This window comes from Trachypithecus francoisi, unplaced genomic scaffold, assembly GCF_009764315.1.
Source record: "Trachypithecus francoisi isolate TF-2019V2 unplaced genomic scaffold, Tfra_2.0 Lachesis_group6, whole genome shotgun sequence".
Lineage (NCBI taxonomy): Eukaryota > Metazoa > Chordata > Mammalia > Primates > Cercopithecidae > Trachypithecus > Trachypithecus francoisi.
In genome coordinates, this window is record NW_022681471.1 from 115,106,095 (window position 1) to 115,129,882 (window position 23,788).

General features: G+C 45.1%; 1 protein-coding gene across 1 annotated transcript in view; it reads left to right on the forward strand.

Moving 5' to 3' along the window:
- MAP7D2 (MAP7 domain containing 2) overlaps positions 1-23,788 on the forward strand; it is a 122,352-nt gene that overhangs the window by 42,010 nt on the left and 56,554 nt on the right. The window contains 3 exon segments of the mRNA XM_033201422.1: positions 22,079-22,156; positions 23,309-23,351; positions 23,353-23,470. Coding sequence (XP_033057313.1) covers positions 22,079-22,156; positions 23,309-23,351; positions 23,353-23,470 — 239 coding nt within the window.

Sequence of the window (23,788 nt, forward strand, 5' to 3'; positions counted from 1 at the left end):
GGCTGTGGTTGTAAGGCAACCTACATTTTACTGATTCTTTATGGTAAAAACGAGTGCCTGTAGGGAAATGCTGTATTTTTTAAGAACTTTGATCAGATGCATCAGACATCCTTTAGTGCTGATCAAATCGGGTAACCCAGTTTTCAGTTACTAAGGGTTTTTACAGGTATCAAAGCTGTTTCCATCCATTCCTCTTTCTCTTTCCTATGCCCACAGTAAGTAGGCAGGATATGTTGTAAGACTCAGTATGAATTGTTTTCACCACGTGGATTATGACTAAGAGTATAATTTATACTAATGTCCTTAGGAGGGGACTTATTTGCCTGGTGGGGCTGTATAGGTCATATGAAGGCAGATGGTGTGTGTTTGACCTCCTCAGGGTGGCCTATGGAGGCAGAGTTGCCTGGCCAAGTAAGCCTTCCCACTCCAGATTGTGAGGCAGCTCATGTATTTGCCTCGCTTGCAGGGTCTACTATGGTTTCACTGCACTGCCATCTGGGATAGGAAGGTTGGTGCAGTTTATTCCTAATAATTAAAAGCCTTACACTACTAATAGGTGTTTAGATACAGCCCTACTGGCGGGGTGTTGTAACTTCACCTGTATCCCAACACTTGAGAGGCTGAGACAGGCGATCATTTGAGGCCGGGAGTTCGAGACCAACCTGGCCACAATGTCAAAACCCCATCTCTACTAAAAATATAAAAATAGCCGGGCGTGGTGGTGCGCACCTGTAATCCCAGCTACTCGAGAGGCTGAGGCAGGAGAGTTGCTTGACCAGGGAGGCACAGGTTGCAGTGAGCCGAGATTGTGCCACTGAACTCCAGCCTGGTGGGCGATAGAGTGAGACTCTGTCTCAAAAAGAAACAGGAGAGAGAGAGAGAGAGAGAGGGAGAGGAACCGGGAAGGAAGGAAGGCGCAAGGGAGGGAGGGTACAGTCATACCTAGGGGAACAAATTATGCCCATTGATGCTGTCAAACACCTATCAGAAGTTTACTAATTCTCTTTGTTTGAAGAATTATTTTATTATTGCTCCAAATTGCTATCATTTTTAACAAAGCCACCCAAATGTGAATTGTGTTTATTTTCTTTACCATTTTCTGACGTTTTATATTACTACCGTATATTGATGTGGCATGAAAGGTGTATACACTGTGAAGGTTTTTCTATTTGTCACATGCAGTGTAGCTTACTACAGCAGGCTTCCTTACCCTTGGCACTACTGACTTTTGGGGCTGGATGATTCTTTTTCTTTTCTTTTCTTTCTTTCTTTTTTTTTTTTTGAGACGGAGTCTTGCTCTGTCGCCCAGGCTGGAGTGCAGTGGCCGGATCTCAGCTCACTGCAAGCTCCGCCTCCCGGGTTTACGCCACTCTCCTGCCTCAGCCTCCCGAGTAGCTGGGACTACAGGCGCCCGCCACCTCGCCCGGCTAGTTTTTATATTTTTTAGTAGAGATGAGGTTTCACCGGGTTAGCCAGGATGGTCTCGATCTCCTGACCTCGTGATCTGCCCGTCTCGGCCTCCCAAAGTGCTGGATTACAGGCCTTTTTTTTTTTTTTTTTTTTTTTTTTTTTTGTGAGTCTTGCCCTGTTGCCCAGGCTGGGGTGCAGCAATGCGGTCTCAGCTTATTGTAACCTCTGCCTCCCGGGTTCAAGTGATTCTCCTGCCTCATACTCCCAAGTAGCTGGGATTACAGGCGCGTGTTACCACACCTGGCTAATATTTGTATTTTTAGTAGAGACAGAGTTTCACCATGTTGGCCAGGCTGGTCTCGTACCTCTGACCTCAAGTGGTCCACCCGTCTCGGCCTCCCAAAGTGTTGGGATTACAGGCATGAGCCAAGGGCTGGATGATTCTTGTTTGAGGCTGAGGGTTGTCCTGTGCACTGTAGAATGTTTAGCAGCATCCCTGACCTGTACCCACTAGATGCCAGTAGCACCTCCCCTGGAGATATTTTGGAATCTCAAAATATCTCCAGACTTTGCCAAGCACCGGGGTGCACAATCTCCCCTGGTTGAGAACATAGTATTAGAGTGTAAGGATTGTGTAGCTTGCTATTTTTAAAGGCAGTGGTCATCTGAAGCACTAGTTTTCAGTCAGCTATAATAGAAATGTATGTATTGACCTTTAAGTATGGCAGTTTGGCTAACTTAAAATAATGTAAATCCAAAACCCGATTGCTGTCTGTGCTAGCATGCTTAAATAGAAACAGCATATCGCTGTTCTTTGATGATCGTTTTTGCGGGTGAATGGCAACTCACAGGATTTGAAAATGCATACGTCATTATTTTTATCTTCCTGAAATGAAGGGGAAGAAATAGTGACAGCCACAACAGCCTAGGTACCATCCATACTCAGGCATACCTGTAGTGCATATGGGAAAAGCACCTTTCCTATGTGTTATTTTGGAATGGCAGTGGCCTTTTCTGTGGAGCAGCCAAAAGAAAAGCTTGTACATGTCCATAAATCTTGGGAATTCTCCCCTGAAGGCCTCGTTGTTTTACTTTTCACAAATCTTTCCCAGAACCAAATATTCAGTTCCATGGTTTACCTTTTCTTTTGTATCATAATCTGTAGTTTTATTATTTTCAAAATAAACTTTTAACTACTGGCAGTAATAATTGAACTTGAAGATTCATGATTCTTTTGTTTTCCAAAGAGGGTTTTAGCAGGGATGCAGTTAGAGGCTGGAGGTGGGTGAGATAGAGGTAAATTTAATTGACAAGCTAGAGATAACTGAGGCTGTTTAAAAGGCCAACCAGACTGCCCTGGACAATGTTGAATGGTGTGGTACACATTGTACTCTGCTTTTGTGGTTAAAAATAATCTATTTGTGGCCGGGCGCAGTGGCTCATGCCTGTAATCCCAGCACTTTGGGAGACTGAGGCGGGCAGATCACAAGGTCAGGAGTTCAAGACCAGTCTGGTCAATATAGTGAAACCCCGTCTCTACTAAAAATACAAAAAATTAGCTGGGTGTGGTGGTGTGCACCTGTACTCCCAGCTACTTGGGAGGCTGAGGCAGGATAATGGCGTGAACCCGGGAGGCGGAGGTTGCAGTGAGCCGAGATCGCGCCATTGCACTCCAGCCCAGACAACAGTGCGAGACTCTGTCTCAAAAAAAGTAAAAAAATAATAATCTATTTGTGCCCGGAAGCTGTTTCCTCAAGGCCTCAAAGTGCCCTTGAAGATTGTCCTTGTTTAAGAATTATGTTGTGGCTGGGCTGAGGATACCAGATGCACAGATCTGTAAGCTTAGGATGGGGATAACTCTGCTGGGCATGTTTTTCAGAGACAAATGGAAATGGAACAGGGGTTCTAACTTTCAAAATCATTCTTAACATGTCTCCCAATTGTTGTAATACCATAGTTTTTCTCTCTAATTTTTAAAATTTTTTTGTAGAGACAGGGTCTTGGTATGTTGCCCAGTCTGGTCTTGAACTCCTGGCCTCAAACAATCCTCCCACTTTCTTCCTAAGCACTGGGAATACAGGCATGAGCCACCGCTCTCAGGCCAAAAGAGTGATTTTTTTTTTTCCTAGCCTCTTTATTTCTCCTTTGTATTTTGTTTTAAAACTAAGGAATCCTCTTGAAACAGAAGCCAACTGGTGGTAGGAGCAGGTCTAAGCACTGCCCTAATGACTTGCATTGCCCTTCAGTAGCCTTGTCAGTGGCCTCTGGACTCAGTGGCATAACTGGGACCATCTCTTCTGTGGGCTGGAATTGCCATGAGCTGAGTTGGAATAGCAGGGCTAGGAGAGCAAGGAGTTCACATTGGATAGTTTGTACTCAGCAGTCATTAAAGTTCAGATCTAGGCCGGGCACAGTGGGTTATGCCTGTAATCCCAGTACTTTGGGACTTTGAGGTGGGCCGATCACCTAAGGTCAGAAGTTCGAGACCAGCCTGGACAACGTGGTGTAACTTCGTCTCTACTAAAAATACAAAAAACTGAGCGTGGTGGCGCACACCTGTAATCCCAGCTACTGAGGAGGCTGAGGTGCAAGAATCCCTTGATCCCAGGAGGCAGAGGTTACAGTGAGCTAGGATTGTGCCACTGCATTCTAGCCTAGGCAACTGAGTGAGACTGTCTCAAAAAAAAAAAAAAAAAAAAATCAGATCTGATGCCTAGTGAGATGGCCAAGGAAGAGTTGTCATCCTAGGAAGAAGGGGCTGTCCTCAGGGAAAGGTTCTGAAGAATCCTGTTAACCCTGTAACAGTGAGGATGGAAGGACCCCAAACAACCACATACATGTCATTGTGCAGAAACAGAAACAAGGAATGAGGACAAAATAATCAGCTTGAGACAAAGAGCTTGCAGTTGGCTTACTCATACTCAAGAGCGCAGCTTGTCCTGTGGTAGGGACTTGGGACCTTATGGGCATCTGGGCGAGGAGTGCCATGGAGATTGACTGGAAAGGTCTCTGGTGAGCCTTTGGGATCTTTCTTTCTTTCTTTTCTTTCTTTTCCTTCCTTTTCCTTCCTTTTCCTTCCTTTTCCTTCTTCCCTCCTTCCTTCTCCTTCCTTCTCCTTCCTTCTCCTTCCTTCTCCTTCCTTCTCCTTCCTTCTCCTTCCTTCTCCTTCCTTCCTCCTTCCTTCCTTCCTTCCTTCCTTCCTTCCTTCCCTCCCTCCCTCCCTCCCTCCCTTCCTTCCATCCATCCCTTCTTTCATTCTTTTTGGCTATCTCCTATAGGAAGGATGAGACTCTTTTACATCTTTTACTTTCATGTTATTAAACAACATACACATCACCATGAATAGAAATCAAATGACATTGCTAATACTGGAAATTCCACAGGTAATTTCTCTTTATCAGTCGTTACCTGCTGGGTTCTGTCCACAGTTTAAAAGAGATATTTGTATGTTTCTTGTGCTTTGTTGCTGAGAAAAAGCAAATAAGTAATTTATCCCCGTGTCTTGGCCCTCTTTCCAGAAGCTCAAGGCCTTTCTGAGTCTTGTCTTGGATTGGTGAGTTGGGAGCTTTTATTTTCACATGACACAACCCTCATTGAGCAACCACTTCTCCTTATGTGTAACCTGACAGCCAGCCTCTGCCCCACCATTACAGGAAAATACTGGCTGGGTTAGGCTGAGGAATAATGATGCCAGACATTTATTGAGCAGTGCTTGTGTAGCACATAGTGTACTGAGCAGTTCCCTCTTTCCTTCCCCCGTTTGCATCCTTTCCCTCTCAATTAATGCTCCTAGTGATCCAGTGAGTGGGCATGATCTCCATGGGATTAGAACCTAGGCTACCTGGCTCTGGAGCCCCTGCTCCCAGGCACTGTACTCAGCTGCCCTCTCTGTACTTGCTGAGGGATGTGGGGGTGCTCTTCAAGGGTTATTTTGTCTGCATGATTGGAGCCCTGTATCAGGTGAGACTCCAGAAGCTCACGCAAAAGCCCTGTGTGTCAGAGCCTCTCTATCTCTAAAGGACCTGAGGCCAAGTTCAGATGCCCAGACCTACTCACCCTGTCTATGGTAGAAAACTCTGCCCTTGCTGCCCTGTCCATGTTTACTCCCTTATCTCATTCAAGCCCCATTTGCTTGTTGGTTTTTTGGGATCACCTTGTATAGGATGGGCAGAATCCACATTCTTGTTGTTGAAGAACAGGCATGTACAAAAAACTGTGATGACCAGAATTACACAGAAAGGAGAGCGTGAAGGTAGAGGAGACATGATCTTGCAACCACCACACAGGGAAGAAGGCTGGGAGGACAGACCTCAGCATAGAGTCACCCATCTTACCTTAGGGAGCCCTGAGCTTAGCTGTATAGGTTTCTTTTAACTAGCAAATCATGCTGTGAATAGAGTATGCTGTGCATATTGGCTTATTTTGAAATTACACATAATTGTAGAAACATAGGAAGCTAGGTAATTCCTGCCTCCCAGATGAGGATCCAGGGTGGGAGCTAAGCTTTTCATGTCATGGTGCTCAGTAGATAATCAGTTGAGTTTAATTTGTCTAGCCTATGTCTTCCTTCGCTACCTTTTGAGTTTGCTCATCTTAGCTTCTAAGCAAACTATCAGCTTGGCAGAGAAAGCCTTACAATGAAAACTGCGACCTCTTAGGAAGTTGTGGGGGGTTTCCTGGAGGAGTTTTATGGGGTTCTTGGGAAGACTGAAATGATTCCAGGATTTGGGGCCTAGTGATCATCTGCCCCAACTTGTTTTATCTGTGTTCTCTTCTATCAGGGGAAAGGAGCCAACTGTGAATACTCCTGCATGCCAAGCATTTTCACAAGGTCTTGCCTCTACCCCATAACCTTGGGATGTAGGCAGTAATGTTCCTATTTTACAGAAGAGGAATTTAAGCCTCTGAGATGTTAAGGAATTTACCCAGTCTCTTGACTGGGATACAGTTGGGCAGGCCACATGGAGGGAGCCAAGAAGAAACTCTCAGGGCCGAGGGGCTGAGCTTTATCTATGAATGGGGAGAGAATCCAATGGAGGCAGTTTTACTGGTAGCTGTAGAAAGAACCAGCCTTTGGGACATTTGTAATTGGGATCTGATGTAGACTGGAGACAGTTAAAGGTATGAGAAAGTCAGGTTAACAGGTACCCTGGAAGATAACAGCTGTCAAGGAAGAGTTCAGGACCAAGGAACCAGCTTCTTAGATTTCCTTATCTTCTGGTAACCAGCAAGGTTAGGGCTTTTTGCCATGCTCTTTCAGAGCCCTGACTTCAGCCACTCCCTGGGCCTTTGCAGGTGACTTCGGTTCCCATGCTGGCCCTGGCATGGGGCATACCTCCTATTTCCCATGTTGCCCTTGGAGTCCAAGTACACCCAACTTCTTCACAGGGCCACAGTGAGGATGTGGTTACCTGGGAGTTCCCGGGTTTATCTTCATAGCTTTGGGCACTAATAACGTATGGCAGGTGGTCAGGACTGAATTTTGCCTTTTCTGTTTGTTGCTGTAGTTGTTACAGCTTTTAAAATAGATATAAATTACATACACTGCAATACACAAATTTTAAGTCTACTGTTTGATGAGTTTTGGCAAATACGTACACTTTTGGGGGCCAGCCTATCTGATGGGTCCCCCACTGGAGGCTTGGGGCAAGCTGAAGACATTGCTGATATGAAAGCAAGGATTAAAGATCAGGGAGGGTCAGGGACTGGTTCTAGACTGTGGTAGTAGACATGGTGGTGGTCAGGTAATGAGATGAAAGAACACTCATGCTTTCTGGATACTCAGGACATATCTCATTTAAGGGCCATATCTAAACCAGTAATAATAATGATAATACTGTTAGCTAATATTTATTAGGCATTTAATATGTGCTAAGAGCTTTGCATATATTGTTCTTTAAGCTCCACATTACTCTTTGACACAGGCACTGTTAAACAGATGAGAAAAGTGAGGCTAAGAAGCTTCCCCAGAAGTCACACTTAGTGTGTGCTGAGCAGGGATTTGACTGAGCTGGGCAGAGCCCACTCCTCTTTCGTAGCATCATCCTTCGTGCTTCCCAGTAGGAATAGCTACCATTTTCTAGATATCTAGATCCCTAGGTCAGTGCTCCTTCCCTTTAGGCTCTCTCATTATTGAGAGTCAACCAGATTGGCCTCAAATTCATGCTTTGCTACTTAATAGCTGTGTGACTTTGGACAGATTTCTTAATCTCTCTTGAGTCTCAATTTCCTCATCTATAAAATGGGGGTGCTTCCCACCTCCTAGGATTATTGTGAGCATTAAATAATATTTGTAGAGCATAATGCCTGGCCAGAAGTAGGTGCTTAGGAACTCGTGTTTTTAGAAAAAGATAGTCTAGTCCACAATATGTGTACAGTCCTCAAAACCAGGCACAGTTGAATTTTATAACTTGGCATGTTGTCTTTTGGTTCTGGGGAGCTTATTTACTAGATTGAGTTACTGGCACAGGAGTTCCTGGGGCGGCTGAGTACATGTATATGAATATAGAAGAATAGCATCATCATATACCACCTTCATAATTAGTGTTTGTGAGATGTCATCTCTATGCACTTTTTAAATAAAAAATTACTTGCCTTGCTGAAGACAGGATCTCTCATTTCTACTATAAAGGGCGTGTGTCTACATGTATAGACAAAAACAAGCAAACAAACAGTGATTGGTAACTGATATACTGCAGTTATATATTGGTAACTGATATATTGCAGAAGGTGAGAAATCAAGAGGACATATACACGTTTCTAGTATAATTTTTGTTGGAAAAGAATGCTCACCCTAGTTTTACACTGGCAGTGTTGTAATGCACTCTGTCTTATCACCCCCATTAGGAAAGGTAGCCTGGTTGAGGTTTCCAGGTGTGTGTGCAGAGGACCTCCATAGTGGAAGGTGGAGAGCAATAAATAGGAACATGTGCATTAGAATAGCCAATGCAGAATAGCTGGATTTGTTGAGCTCCTATTGTGTGCTGGATACAGTTAAGCAGTGCCTATATCTCATTTAATCATCGCTCTAAGATAGGTTCTACTCTTATCTCCATTTTATAGAAGAGGAAGCTTAGAGCAGTTACTGCAGAACTTTCCTGTTTGTTTGTTTGTTTTTGTTTGTTTTGTTTTGTTTTTTGACAGAGTATTATTCTGATGCCCAGGGTGGGGTGCAGTGGCGCAACTTTGGCTCATGGCAACCTCCACCTCCCGGGTTCAAGCAATTCTCATGCCTCAGCCTCTCTCGAGTAGCTGGGACTACAGGTGTGTGCCACCACACCTGGCTAATTTTTATATTTTTAGTAGAGACGGGGTTTTGCCATGTTGGCCAGGCTGGTCTCAAAACTGCTGACCTCAGGTGATCCGCCCACCTCGGCCTCCCAAAGTTCTGGGATTACAGGCGTGAGCCACTGAGCCCAGCTAGTACTCCTGTTGTACCTTCTTCCAATAACCTTGTGTAGAGGATTTTGTGGCCGAATGGTGATGATGGTTACATGCCAGGTTTTGGTTACATGCCAGGTTTTGGAGTGGGGGGTAGGGGCAACCAAGTTACATGCCAGGTTACATGCCAGGTGATGGTTACATGCCAGGTTTTGGAGTGGGGGGTAGAGGGGATTCATTCTCATTATTATTATTTGATCTTGACATCAAAGTGCTATGCACTTTGTATTGTTTGGGCTTCACCCAGTTCTACATTTGGTAGGGAAAATGGCTCTTCTCTTAGCTGTGCAATTGTGATTTAAGAAAATCATTTAGGAATCATTTGAATTGTTTAGTAATAATCTTACATGTCTGCATTTTTCTGGAAAATGTAATTCAATTAGCTGTTTTAAAAGGAAACTGTGGGAATTTAGTGGGCATATTTTATAAAAATCTATTAATGGCATAGATTTGTGTATAGTCTTAAAGTAGTTCCCTATTTCTCCATTTCTTTCTTTTCAAGGACTTTTTGGCATCTGTATACAATTTTTTTTTTTTTTGAGACTAAGTTTTGCTCTTGTAACCCAGGCTAGAGTGCAGTGGCGTGATCTTGGCTCACTGTAACCTCCGCCTCCTGGGTTCAAGAGATTCTCCTGCCTCAGCCTCCCAAGTAACTGGGATTACAGTGCACGCCACCATGCCTAATTTTTGTATTTTTACAAAGAGATGGGGTTTGCCATGTTGGCCAGGCTGGTCTCAAACTCCTGACCTCAGGTGATCCACCTGCCTCGGCCTCCCAAAGTGCTGGGATTACAGGTGTGAGCCACTGCGCCTGGCCTGTATACATTATTTTTTTTAAATGCCTATACTTTTTGGATGTCTGTACCTTCATCCTAGTAGTCAGTAGTTACTGAACTTAAATCCTAGTTCTAGGCTTGCCTCATTCAAAAGTATAAATCATGACATCTTTGAAAGGGGCACGTCGCAAGGAATGAATTGGGTGATAATAGTGAGTTTTTATCACCATTTAAGAGAAAATTTAAGCCAGTTCAGAAAATTATAGCAGGTAGGAAATGGATTAGATCACTCATTATCAGAGTGTGATCCCTAGACTAGCAGCATCAGCATCATCTGGGAATTTATTAGAAATACAAATTCTCAGGCCCCACCCTAGACCTACTAACTCAAAAATTCCAGGGGTAGAGCCCAGCAATCAGTTTTTAATAAGCCCTCTAATGGATTATGATGCACACAAAAGCTTGAGAATCATTGGATTAGAACCCTCCCCCCGCCAAAAAAATGCTCAGAAGAGTTATTAAGCTATTGCAAGAAATGGCATCTTCCTGAGAGGCAAATTTAAGTTGAAACCACCTGGTTCTGCTCTTGTCGGAGATAGAAAATGGAATAAATGGCCACTGATAGGTCTTTGTAATCGTATGATTACCCTGAGCTTAGTTCCTGCCTAGGTATTTGTTTCCAAAATAAATATTCCAAATAAATACCAGAACTTCATGTAATAGCCGAAGAAATAGAATTCAGTAGTCGAAAGGGATTAAAAGCAATTTATACATTTTCTGGAGACTAGAAAAGTGTCAAAAGATGAATTCCTAACATGCAGCTTTTTGCCTAGTCCTCTGGCTCCCAGTATTATTTGTGTGCACACACACTGATACACCCACACACTACCTTCCAAGAGTCACACAGAACCCTTCCCTCACTCAGTTCCTAGTCAGAACTCTCCCCAGAAGCAGCCCAACATGGCTCATGGCTTCCTAGTCCCTCATCTCTCTTTCACTTCCTTCTGTCTTTTATTCCCCCCATCCCCCACCCCCATGCAGCGTATTTTTCCCCTTTCCAGTGTCGATTGATGAAAACTGATTCATTTCTTACAATCCTGGAAATCTGTCCACATACATTCTCCATCTGTATAATGAAAGCCCAATAACTGATTCATACTGGATGGGTAGAATGGAGAAAGCCAAGAACATAAAGACAGAGTTCTCTTTCTGGTGGAGAGAGAGATGGAGTAGTCTCATCTCTAGTTGAATGGGGCCTCAGAGCTGTTCCACCTGAAATTTCATGATTTGGGATTTTGAAAGTGCCAATCATACATTAAATTGACTTTTTAGGGTTTTCTTTTTTGCACATTGTATGCTGGTATGATTAAGCCTTCATTTTAACACTGTTTTTGTTTGTTTGTTTGTTTTGAGATGGAGTCTCACTCTGTCACCCAGGCTGGAGTACAGTGGCGCGATCTTGGCTCACTGCAACCTCCACCTCCCAGGTTCAAGTGATTCTTCTGCCTCAGCCTCCTGAGTAGCAGGGACTACAAGCACATGCCATCATGCCCAGCTAATTTTTTGTATTTTTTGTGGAGATGGGGTTTCAACATGTTGGCCAGGCTGGTCTCGAACTCCTGACCTCAGGTGATCCACCTGTCTCAGCCTCCCAAAATGCTGGGATTATAAGAGTAAGCTACCACGCCCAGCCTCATTTTAACACTGTTAAGGGTTGTTTTGTTGATGTTCTCAGAGTGCCTTTTTAAATGGTTATGAATTTCATTTTGAAGAAAAATTAGGTTGCTACACAATTTTACTGTTGGTTTTCATCAAAAGTCCGTTGCATTAAAGTAGTCATCCTGAGTTATGGAGAGAATTGAGATTTAGCCCTACACTGAAACAAATGAAAATGGAAAGTTTAGTGACCTTATGGGATTGTAATTGGTTTTGAGGTTTTAAATGAAAAATATGAGGCGGAAGTATGTGATGCTTTCTGAACAAAAACAATATACCCTCCTGCAATGATGAAAAAGGTTCTAGATTCTGTCAGTTGATTTTCAGTTCCCACTTGCAAGATTGAGAAGTTCAATTGGATTTCAGGCTTTATTATTTTCTAGCATATTTTTGCATAAATCATTACCCTTGCCTAGAATTTCCAACTCCTGCCGTTTCACTGATCTGAATCTGACCCCACCTCCCCTCTCCCAGGAGAGCAGCAGAGTCCAGAAGAAATCACACCGGATTAAAAGTCAGAGAGATAATTAGACTCCTCCCACTTAATAGCACATTGGATGGGTGGGCCACTTGATGTTTTGAAGTCTCCATTTCTTTTTTTTTTTTTGAGACGGAGTTTCACTCTTGTTGCCCAGTCTGGAGTGCAATGGCGCAGTCTCGGCTCACCACAACCTCCGCCTCCCAGATTCAAGTGATTCTCCTGCCTCAGTCTCCCGAGTAGCTGGGATTACAGGCATGCACCACCACGCCCAGCTAATTTTTCTTTTTTCTTTTCTTTTTTTTTTTTTTGAGACGGTGTCTTGCTCTGTCGCCCAGACTGGAGTGCAGTGGCCGGATCTCAGTTCACTGCAAGCTCCACCTCCCAGGTTTACGCCATTCTCCTGCCTCAGCCTCCCGAGTAGCTGGGACTACAGGCGCCCGCCACCTCGCCCCGCTAGTTTTTTGTATTTTCTAGTAGAGACGGGGTTTCACCGTGTTAGCTAGGATGGTCTCGATCTCCTGACCTCGTGATCCACCCGTCTCGGCCTCCCAAAGTGCTGGGATTACAGGCTTGAGCCACCGCGCCTGGCCCCAGCTAATTTTTCTATTTTTAGTAGAGATGGGATTTCTCCATGTTGGTCAGATTGGTCTCGAACTCCAACCTCAGGTGATCTGCCTGCCCCGGCCTCTCAAAGTGCTGGGATTACAGGTGTGAGCCACTGCACCCGGCCCATTTCTTTAATCTAGAAAATAACCTGTATCTAGTAAAAATACAAAAAATTAGCTGGGCGTGGTGGCGGACTCCTGTAGTCCCAGCTACTTGGGAGGCTGAGGCAGGAGAATGGCCTGAACCCGGGAGGCAGAGCTTGCAGTGAGCCGAGATCGTGTCAGTGCACTCCAGCCTGGGCGACAGAGCGAGACACCGTCTCAAAAAAAAAGAAAAGAAAAGAACCCCCCTAAAAATAATGGCCAGCACCATTTAATGAGCATTTATTATATGGGAAGTTCTTCCCACACATTTCATGTAACCATCACAGCAACTGTTTATCACAACACATTTAGCATTTATTGGTGGTTTTTTTTCATCCACTTTTAAAAATAAACACTCATTTTTCTTCCAACTTGCCAACATTTATTTTGGCTCCCCAGTTTTACAAACTATAATTAATAACAAAGCTGTTGGGATTGGGTGACAAAGACACTTTATAGAAATATATCTGATTTTTACATACTCAAATGTGCCACATACGTTTGCCTTTGGAACCGGATATATCATCTGGATATTTGGGATGGAAAGGAAAAACAGTTAACCTAGGAGATTTGGGAGAAAGCCACATATAGGATCAACTAGGCTCTGGATTTTGAGCCTTGTTGTGGAACACTCCCTGATGTGGCTTTTGGTATTTTGCTTTTTTTCAGGGTGGTGGGGGAGCACTACACATTTTTTATTGCAATATAATTTACTAACAATAACATTAATCATTTTGAAGTGTAATCTGGTGGCATTTTGTACATTCACAATGTTATGAAACTGTCACCACTGCCTAAAATACCATCACATTTTCATCACTCCCAAAAGAAATCTTGAACCCATTAGTAGTCTTTCACAATGTCTCCCATCCCCTTTGTTCCTTTTTTATGGCTGAACAGTATTTCATTGTATGGATGTATAATGCCATATTATATTTATCCAGTGTAATGGTTAATGTTTAGTGTCACCTTGACTGGATTGGGGAATACCTAGAGAACTGGTAAAGCATTATTTTTGAGTGTGTCTGTGAGGGTGTTTCCAGAGGAAATTGGTGTGTGAGTCTGAGTGGTCTAGGTGGGGGAAGATCCACCCTCAACGTGAGTGGGATCCTCCAATCTCCTGGAGGCCAAGACAGAACAAAAACTGAGGTGCTGAGTATATGTTACTGCTTCCCTTCATGAACTTGACATTTCTTGAGTGCTTACTGTGCACAAAACACTGTGCTGGGCCCTTTGGGGGCTACAAGAAGACATGGGACATAGCTCTGCCCTTAAGCTTGTATCCTGATGGATGGATTGGAAAGGGAGGGTTGGTGAGAGAGGGCTTCGGAAGGGTAGAGTTTCCTGTGCCTGAGGATGGTGAATGAGAGAGGGAAGGACCCGAATGTGAAGTAAAGAGGAAAAAGGTCTGTGAGAATCAGAGCACTGATGGAATTCAATGGAAAGATTAATCTGTGTGTGTTGGGGGTGGGGTTATGGGGAGCAGCTCATGCAGCGCCTTCCTTTCTTTACCCTTGTAGTCCTTCCACAACTCTAGCAGAATAATGGGTACAAAGATGCCTTAAAATGTTGGTTGTTTTTATAGACACTTCCGGTGTGAGGTTAAAATATTCTGCAAATGGGGAGGTTTCCATCAATGGGACATAATATTCGTGGCCCTTTGATTCAATAACTTTTTGAGTCCCTCCCAATCTTTAGGGTGCCAGAGATTCAGAGGTAAGACAAGAGCTTAGAGGACAAGGGTCAAATGAAAAGACCCAAAGCCTGGCAGGGTGGTGCACACCTGTAATCACAACGACTAGAGAGGCTAAGGTAGGAGGATTGCTTGAGGCCAGGAGTTAAAGATCAACCAGGGGCAGCATAGCAAGACCCAGTCTCCCTGCCCCTGCCTTCCACCCCCAAGGAAAAAAAAAAGACCTAGACAATAGCATGTAGGGCAGTAACAACCTTGGTAAAGGTAAACACTGTGGAGGAATGTGGCAGATTCCTTCTGCAGACTGTTTTGGGGCCCACTCTGCTGAGCTCTGTCATACAGAGAGTAGCCACAGGGAAGGCCCTGCCCTGTAGAATCACCGTAATCTAGAACACTAGTTCTCAAGGTGTGGGCCCTGGACCAGGAGTGTCAGCCTCACCTGAAAGCTTGTTAGAAAGGCAGATTCTCTGGCTCACCCCAGACTTACTCCATCAGAAGCTCTGGAGATGATGTCCAGCAGTCCATTTTCACAAGCCCTCCAGGTAGTTCTGATGCATGCTCAAGTGTGGCAAGCAGTGGGCTAGGACAGTTGTCAGGCCTGGATGCACATTAGAATCACATGCGGAGCTTTTAAAGCAGCAGTACCTAAACCACACCTAAGACTGATTAGATCAGAATCTGAAGGGAGACCCAGGCATCTGTAGTTTTGAACGCTCTCCAGGTGATTCCATTGTATAGCCAAAGTTGAGAAGCAGTGGTCTCCATGTGCTTAAACAGATCATCACAGTGCAGTCAAGAGTGACCACTAAGGTGGGAAACAGTGCCTGTGAGTCCACAGAGCAGAGGATGCCTGGCAACCCCTTGAAGGAATCAGGATGGCTCCCCAGAGGAGGTGAGGATCCTTCATTGTATTTCCTATTGGATGAGCTCTTCATTCCTCCTTCCCTTTTTTTTCTGGACATTGCAGTTGCACAAATCTGAGTGTGATTGGAAAGGTTATTTTAAAATTCGTTTAATGTGATTGATTTTTCAAAGTTGAACACAGCTGGCTTTCCTTTAAAACTTTGTATTTTGATAATGGTTCTTAACGGTACCATGAATAATTGACTAATATCAGGTCATTAATATTCTATAGGAGAGTCAAGCTAATAAAATTCATTTTAAAATTAGTTTTTAAAAATGTGTTCCCGCAGCCCAGGGATAATAGGATCCCAGTCAAGTATGAGATTTTATGCTTTTCTTTTAACATAAAATAGTTGTTTGGCTGCTCAATATCCCTGTTTTATTCCAATTTTTTTTTTTTTTTTGAGACGGAGTCTCGCTCTGTCGCCCAGGCTGGAGTGCCGTGGCCGGATCTCAGCTCACTGCAAGCTCCACCTCCGGGTTCACACCATTCTCCTGCCTCAGCCTCCTGAGTAGCTGGGACTACAGGCACCCACCACCTCGCCCAGCTAATTTTTATATTTTTAGTAGAGACGGGGTTTCACCGTGTTAGCCAGGATGGTCTCGATCTCCTGACCTCGTGATCCGCCCGTCTCGGCCTCCCAAAGTGCTGGGATTACAGACTTGAGCCACCGCGCCTGGCCTATTCCAATTTTTTTGTAGGACTTAATTGCCCAGGAAAAGACCTCTGTTTCAGAGTTGCAAGTTTGCCTGAATTCTGTTGCCCTGGGAAGCATTACTGCATCAACAGTGGGGAAGGGGTGGCTCTGACATGGGCGCTCTTTGTCCTTCTCCTGGGTAGGGTATCTCTGAGAGAGTATCCCCTTTAGGTCCTTCTGAGGGCTTCACATTTGGGCCAGATTTTTTTTAAAAATAATTAAACTTTTCTATTTTGAGGTCATTGTCAATCCACATACAGTTATAAGAAATATTACAGGCTGGGTGCAGTGGCTCATGCCTGTAATCCCAACATTTTGGGAGGCTGAGGCAGGAGGACCGCTTGAAGCCAGGAGTTCAAGATCAGCCTGGGGAACATAGTGAGACTGCATCTCTACAAATAAATAAATAAATAAGAAAAAAATAGGCCAGGCACAGTGGCTCACGCCCTTAATCCCAGCACTTTGGGAGGCTGAGGCGGGCAGGTTACGAGGTCAGGAGTTTGAGACCAGCATGACCAACATGGTGAAACCCCGTCTCTACTAAAAATACAAAAGTTAACCAGAAGTGGTGGTGCATGCCTGTAATCCTAGCTCCTCAGGAGGCTGAGGCAGGAGAATCGCTTAAACCTGGGAGGCGGAGGTTGCAGTGAGCCAAGATCACACCACTGCACTCCAGCCTAGATGACAGAGCGAGACTCCGTCTCAAAAAAAAAAAAAAAAATAGAAGGAAAAGAAAAAGCCAAGCATGGTGACACACGCCTGTAGTCCCAGCTACATGGAGGCTGAGGTGAGAGGATCGCTTGGGCCCAGGAGTTCAAGGCTGCCATGAGCTAATTGTGCCACTACACTCCAGCCTGGGTGACAGAGTGAAACTCTGTCTCAAAAAAAAAAAAAAATTACGGAGAGAGCCCATGTCCCCTTTATCTGGTTTCCCCAATGGTAATATTTTACAAAACTATAGAACAGTATCACAACTAAGATGTTACCACTGATACAATCAAGATAGAGTACATTTCATGATACCTTTTATAGACATCCACTTCCCTCCCACCCCTACCCTCTCAACCCCTGGCAAGCATGCAGGCATGGATCTGTTCTCCATCAGTTCTTATGGAGTTCAAAGGTAAAATTGGGTCCCTGGTTTAAAAAAAGAAAGAGATGGCTATAGACTGTGGCTCATGCCTATAATCTCAGCACTTTAAGAGGCTGAGGCAGGAGGATTGCTTTAGCCTAGGAGTTCCAACATCAGCCTGGGCAACATAGGGAAACCTTGTCTCTACTGAAAAATAAAAAAATTAGCCAGGCATGGTTGTACATACCTGTGGTTCCAGCTACATGGGAGGCTGAGGTGGGAGGATCACTTAAGCCCAGGAGTTGGAGGCTGTAGTGAGCCATGATCGTGCCACTGTACTCCAGTTTGGGCAACCAACAGAGTGATACCCTGTCTCAAAAATATTTTTAAAAATTATGATAAATGCACACAAATAGGGCACATGGACAAAGGATGATTGGGTAGGAAAGTTAGACATTTTAGGATTTCAGGCCATACAGAAAGACTTCCTTTTGGAACTGAATTCAGCACTGTATTAGTCTGTTTTCATGCTGCTGATAAAGACATATCCAAGACTAGGAAGAAAAGGAGGTTTAATTGGACTTACAGTTCCAAATGGCTGGGGAGGCCTCAGAATCATGGAGGGAGGCGAAAAGCATTTCTTACATGGCGGCGGCAAGAGAAAATGAGGAAGATGCAAAAGCGGAAATAAAACTATCAGATCTCATGAGACTTATTCACTACCATGAGAACAGTATGGGGGAAACTGCCCGCATGATTCAGATTATCTCCCACCAGGTCCCTCCCACAACACCTGGGAATTATGGGAATACAATTCAAGATGAGATTTGGGTGGGGACACAGAGCCAAACCATATCAAGCATTACTTCTTGGATACACTGTACCTTTAGAGGGCGCCTCCTGGTGTTAGTGTTCACAGTAATCTACCTCAGTTCCTCTGATTTAAATCTGGCTGTGTTTTGGTAATAACTGGTTTATTTGTTAGAGGCTGTGGTTTGTGCTCCAGCCCTCCTTACCTCGGAATGAGCTCAAGGGCTTTTCGACAGCCTTTGGGAAAAACATAGAGTCGGAAGGTGGAAGCTGGAGATGAGTTATTTGGCTTCTCTTGGAATGGATATTCTCAAAATGTTTGCTCAGCAATTAAGCAGAAGAAGCAGATGCTGTGTGGAAGAAACCTTACTCATCCAGTAAATCTCAATTCCAACTGAACTTAGACCTCCTTATCCACATGTGCCCCAGAGCAGCTAGATGTGCAGAGAGAGAATCACAGGAGGGAGCTGCCAGGCTTCTGCAGGGTGGTAACCGCCAGCCACATGTGGCTATTAAGTGCCTGAAGTGTGCTCAGTGTGACTAAAGAACTGAACTGTAACTGCTTAATTTTGATATGAAATTTAAATAGCGATGTATAGCTCATGGCTACCGAATGGACAATACAGAGATTCCACATTGCCCATGTTGGGCTATTTGAGTCACTCCACCCCTTTCAGTGGGACAAAGCTGAATTTAAAAAAGAAAGAGATGGCCATGCATTGTGGCACGAGCAAGGAGAGACCTTACAGCTTCCCCCAAGGTCCTCTGTAACCCCTTCCCTACCCAGCATCAGCCCTAAAACATTGCTGAGCAAACATTTTCAAACCACTAGTGTGAGGAGGAAGCTGCTAATTAGCCTGCCTGGACAGTAGCCACATCTGTGTCCAGCTGGGCCAGTGCTTGACTCACAGTACTGCTTAGGTCATACTTCTCTAATGAGTCACACTCGACTTCTCTTTAGATTTGCAGGCTCATTCTTGGGGCCAGGTTAGGATTTGTTCCCTGCATGCATCACTGGGTTACAGCACTAAGACCAAGGTGTTACATTTCTTCCTGTGCCAGGGAAGCAGCACAGAAAAGCGGTAACTAAGAATGTGGGTCCTCTCAGCCAGATGTGAGAGATTAGAAAAAAAAAAATTTAATGTGTTTTTTTTTTTTTTTTTTTTTTTTTTTTGAGGCAGAGTCTTGCTCTGTCGCCCAGGCTGGAGTGCAGTGGCGCGATCTTGGCTCACTGCAAACTCCACCTCCCGGGTTCATGCCATTCTCCTGCCTCAGCCTCCTGAGTAGCTGGGACTACAGGCACCCGCCACCACACCCGGCTAATTTTTTTATATTTTTAGTAGAGATGGGGTTTCACCGTGTTAGCCAGGATGGTCTCGATCTCCTGACCTTATGATCCACCCACCTCAGCCTCCCAAAGTGCTGGGATTACAGGCTTGAGCCAGCGCGCCCAGCCAAATTTAATGTTTTTTACAGTGAGTCCTGAAGTCAGTTTCTTGCATTGGAATCTGGCTTCAAGTGCCTCTGTTTCTACACCTGTAAGACAAGGATCATTACAGCGCCTCTGTCGTCATAGGGTGGTTGGGCTGAGAAAGTCTGAGCAGTGCACTTTGTCCTTGGTAGCTGCTCAATTATTACCTCTTATTATGATGATGCTGGTGATGATGACTGTGAGCATGGTAATAAAGATTTTCTGGAAAGGTGATTTGAAGGTGTGACTCTCGTATGTCCATGAGAGGGCAGCCTAAAATCATGGATGTCTGTGGAACAAGCAGCCTCTGTAAAGCCTCAAGGTAATGTGGGCAGTTTCAAGTGTGTTTAGCCCTTTTTCTTCTCTGTTTTTCTTTTTTCCCTCTGAAGAGCGCTTTCAGCCATTTTCAGGCTTACTTTAGATATGGAGCAGGCCCATGAACACCTAGAGGGCAGCATGGGTGGTACAGAGCTAGGTTCAAGCCCTGCGTGGGTGGGTGAGTTTGTGTAGGTGCTGATGAGAGCATCTGTCTAGGCGTCCTAGGCTTTTCTTTATAACGTTTCACACAGAACTAATTCTTTTTTTTTTTTTTTTTTTTTTTTTTTGAGACGGAGTCTCGCTCTGTCGCCCAGGCTGGAGTGCTGTGGCCAGATGTCAGCTCACTGCAAGCTCCGCCTCCCGGGTTTACGCCATTCTCCTGCCTCAGCCTCCCGGGTAGCTGGGACTACAGGCGCCGCCACCTTGCCCGGCTAGTTTTTTGTAGTTTTTAGTAGAGACGGGGTTTCACTGTGTTAGCCAGGATGGTCTCGATCTCCTGACCTCGTGATCCGCCAGTCTCGGCCTCCCAAAGTGCTGGGATTACAGGCTTGAGCCACCGCACCCGGCCTCAGAACTAATTCTTATTAATCAGACTCTTGAGGTAGACACTAGAACCTGACTGTGTTTGGAGAAAAAAGAAACCTGACTTTCTATGTTGTTCCCCTTCCACAACTTCACACCTGCCTCTGAGCATTGTGTGCATGTGTTGGGGCCACCATGTAAGGGGACAGTGGCCGGAGCTGTATAGACCCAGAGTTGCATCAGCCACACATGGCTCTGGAACACACCAGGGGAGACTGAGTTACAGAGAGAGCAGAATAAGAGTCCTCAAACCATGTGGGAGCACAGAACATCACAGGGCTGGGGGACTGGGGGGGTCTTGAAGATGGGCAGGGTTTAAACAGGTGGAACAGGGTAGAATAAGGGATGGCATGAGCTAGAAGGTACATGGGAGAAAGGGCAGTGCTGAGGTGAAGTTGGGAAAAGAGTTTGGGGTCAGATTGGGGGGTGGCTGGAATGAGCTGAGGAGTTGGTCTTTAAATTTTTGATGACGTTTATATTGTTGATAGTATCATAATGATTAGAGATGACTAAAACCAAAATGGAGAATGGCACTTGGATTTTTCTAGTACTTATCTCATTTTAATATCCCTGATATATAATCTAGGCTGCAAACCAGATGTAAGTGGGGAATCATGACAATCCAGTGTTTGTCACGCCATCCCCCTTCCTCATTCCCAGTGCCTACACTGTGGGCGAGGCCTTCAGGCCTCCCTCCTGGACAGCAGCAGGAACCTCCTTAGAAGAAGCACAAGTTGCTGTGGCAGCAAGGCACACTATGATGCCAGCTTGTGATGCTCCCAGAGAGGAAGGCACAGATGCTGGTGAAGTGAACCTGGTTATATTAACATGAAAGCTGACTTATACAGAATGGTATGCTTAAATATTATATAGATAATACACTGGGTCCAGTTGTAACAGAGTGCAGTTATTTCTAATCCTAAAATGACCATGAAGATCCATTTAATCTTTTATTTAGAAAGCCCTTTAGGGTTCTGCAGGGGTTGTTGGTTGGAGATGAAAATCTTCCGGGATATTTCTCAGACATTTTGGGGGAAGTTGTCATTTGTTCCATCTTATTTGTTGTAGATATTTGGATGATTCTAAGATACTAAGATTGACATTGGCACAAACTTGGCAGAACCAAAATTGAACTTGAGTGTTGTCTTTCATGGTGCTCACCCAAGGAGCTCCTATGTTGGCTCCTTTCAGAAAGTAGGCCGGGCACGGTGGCTCACGCCTGTAATCCCAGCACTTTGGGAGGCCAAGGTGGGTGGATTACCTGAGGTCAGGAGTTTGAGACCAGCCTGGCCAACATGATGAAACCCTGTCTCTACTAAAAATACAAAAATGAGCCATGCATGGTTGCACGCACCTGTAATCCCAGCTACTCGAGAGGCTGAGGCAGAAGAATCGCTTGAACCTGGGAGGCAGAGGTTGCAGTGAGCTGAGATTGCTCCACTGCATTCCAACCTGGGCGACAGAGTGAGACTCTATCTCAAAAAAAAAAAAAAAAAAATAGTAAAACGTTCAGTGTCTGTGTAATGAATAGTATTCAAAATTTTGTCCATTTTTGTGCTTCTCGTCTCTCCCAGGTGGTCCTGCTTCAGGCCTGGGAGCCTGACTAGACGAGGCCTAGTGGGCTTCTCTGCACACTGCCAGGCCTCTCTGTCACTTACTGTACTTTCTGACTCCTTGTCTGCCTAGGGGCAAAGGATTAGGAAAGGGGCTTTGTCCTCTGGGGCTGATGTTGGCCCAACTACAGGACAGCTTGGCAGGTGCATGCGAAAGTGGTAGCTGCTGCCCCTTGGCTGTGTGTGTCATGGAGAGTGACAGATTGGACCTCCTTTGGTTGAAGTAATGGGGATGGATGATATGTGTATGCAGTCAGACTCAGGTGCTGTGCCCAGTTGCCTATAGTACTTAGCAGATAGGGAAAGAGTGAAGAACTGAAACATCATCTAGTTTTCTCCTTTGTAGGCATGGAGGGATTTTTGAAATCAGATGAGAGGCAGAGATTGGCCAAAGAAAGACGAGAAGAAAGAGAAAAATGTCTGGGTAAGTTATGCACTTTAGCTATTTCGGTCCAAGGGATGTGAGATATGGTGGTGTCTTTTCTGAAGATTCTTAGAAATTTGTGAATGAATGGGAAGAGAACTAGGACAATTGCTAGATGAACATGAAGAATCGGGGTGAACCTACTCTGCAACTGGCATGTTCACAAATAGGTAATTCTCAGAACAGTTCACTCGGCAAACATTGAACCTCTGCTGTGTTCTAGCCACTGTGTTAGGGTCTGCAGATATGATATTGAAGAAAGAGAAACAGTCGCTGTCCCTGACCTAAGGAAGTCCTAACACCTTCAAGTGTCAACTGTGTACACTCCCTCAGGTTCTCTCTTGGGAATCTGAAGGGCCATCCTCAGCAGAACTGAGAAAATCAGCACTTGAGTTATTCTGTATTTTAGGACAGAAGGCCATGGTTGAGAAAGGCTGTCTTGCCTCTTGCAGGTTGTAGACAGATTAGTGCAGAGTGTTCTTCACAGGATGCTGAGGGAGATAGCGTTTCCCCACTGCATTGAGACAAATGAGGAGCTTTCAGGTTCTTCTCTTCTTCACTGCCTCCTGCTGATCGGTACAAACATTGCCTCCTCCAGGGAACCCTTCCCTTTCTTGGCTAGGTGGAATTAAGGGCCCCTTAGTAAATGCCTTGAGGGTAAGGCAAATTTTATTCATGTGTTTTACCCCCGACCTAGCTCAGTGTCTGGTGCTTGGTGCACACACAGTTAACCTGCTTTTGAATGAGCATACCCTTATAAGCATCATTGCTCAACCTAGCATATAGTTTAGCCATTGTGCACAAGTTTGACTTAATGATAGCCGTCATAGTCATAGCTCCCACGTCGGGAGGCACTTACTGTGTACTTCACGGTCATCATCTTGTTCGATCTTCACAACACTGTGATGCGGCAAACATGACTGTCCCCACATTGTAGAGGAGGAAACCGAGGCAGAGGGATGATCTAGCTAACATGCTTAGGGTTACCCAGCTAGTGGCGGAGGTACCAGAACCCTTTATCTCAATCAGTGCATCCTGGGATCCTACCAGGCTCTTTTTAGGGCTCTGCCCTTGCTTCCGTGTTTTTGGTCTTAATCCAAACTACATGGGGTGCTCTGGTAATGACACCTGTCTTCTGCTTTCCTTCCCCAGCTGCTCGGGAGCAACAGATCCTGGAGAAACAGAAAAGAGCCAAGCCAGTACGAAAAGCAAATGGAGGAGCGATGGCGAAAACTGGAAGAGCAGCGGCAGCGGGAGGACCAGAAGAGGGCTGCTGTGGAAGAGAAAAGGAAACAGAAGCTCCGGGAGGAGGAGGTAAGGCCCAGGTGCACCCTCCGCCACCTCCCAGCCCCCTCAGCAGGGTGCTCAGAGTGCCTGGCATCCTGCCCAGCTCTGGGTAGGAAAGAGACCTGCCGTGCACCTTCTCCTTTGTGGCTCCCATGCCTTCTTTCAGCAGCATGACATGAAACTGGAAGCAGCACCAACATAGAACCACAGAGACTTACCCATTCAACTCAGGTGTTAATTTGCTGTGCGATCTTGGGCAAACTGGTTGGCTTCTCTGGGCCTTGATTTGTGTGTCTGTGCAGTGAGAGGGTTGGATTTGGCAGTCTCCAATGCCTCTTCTAGTCA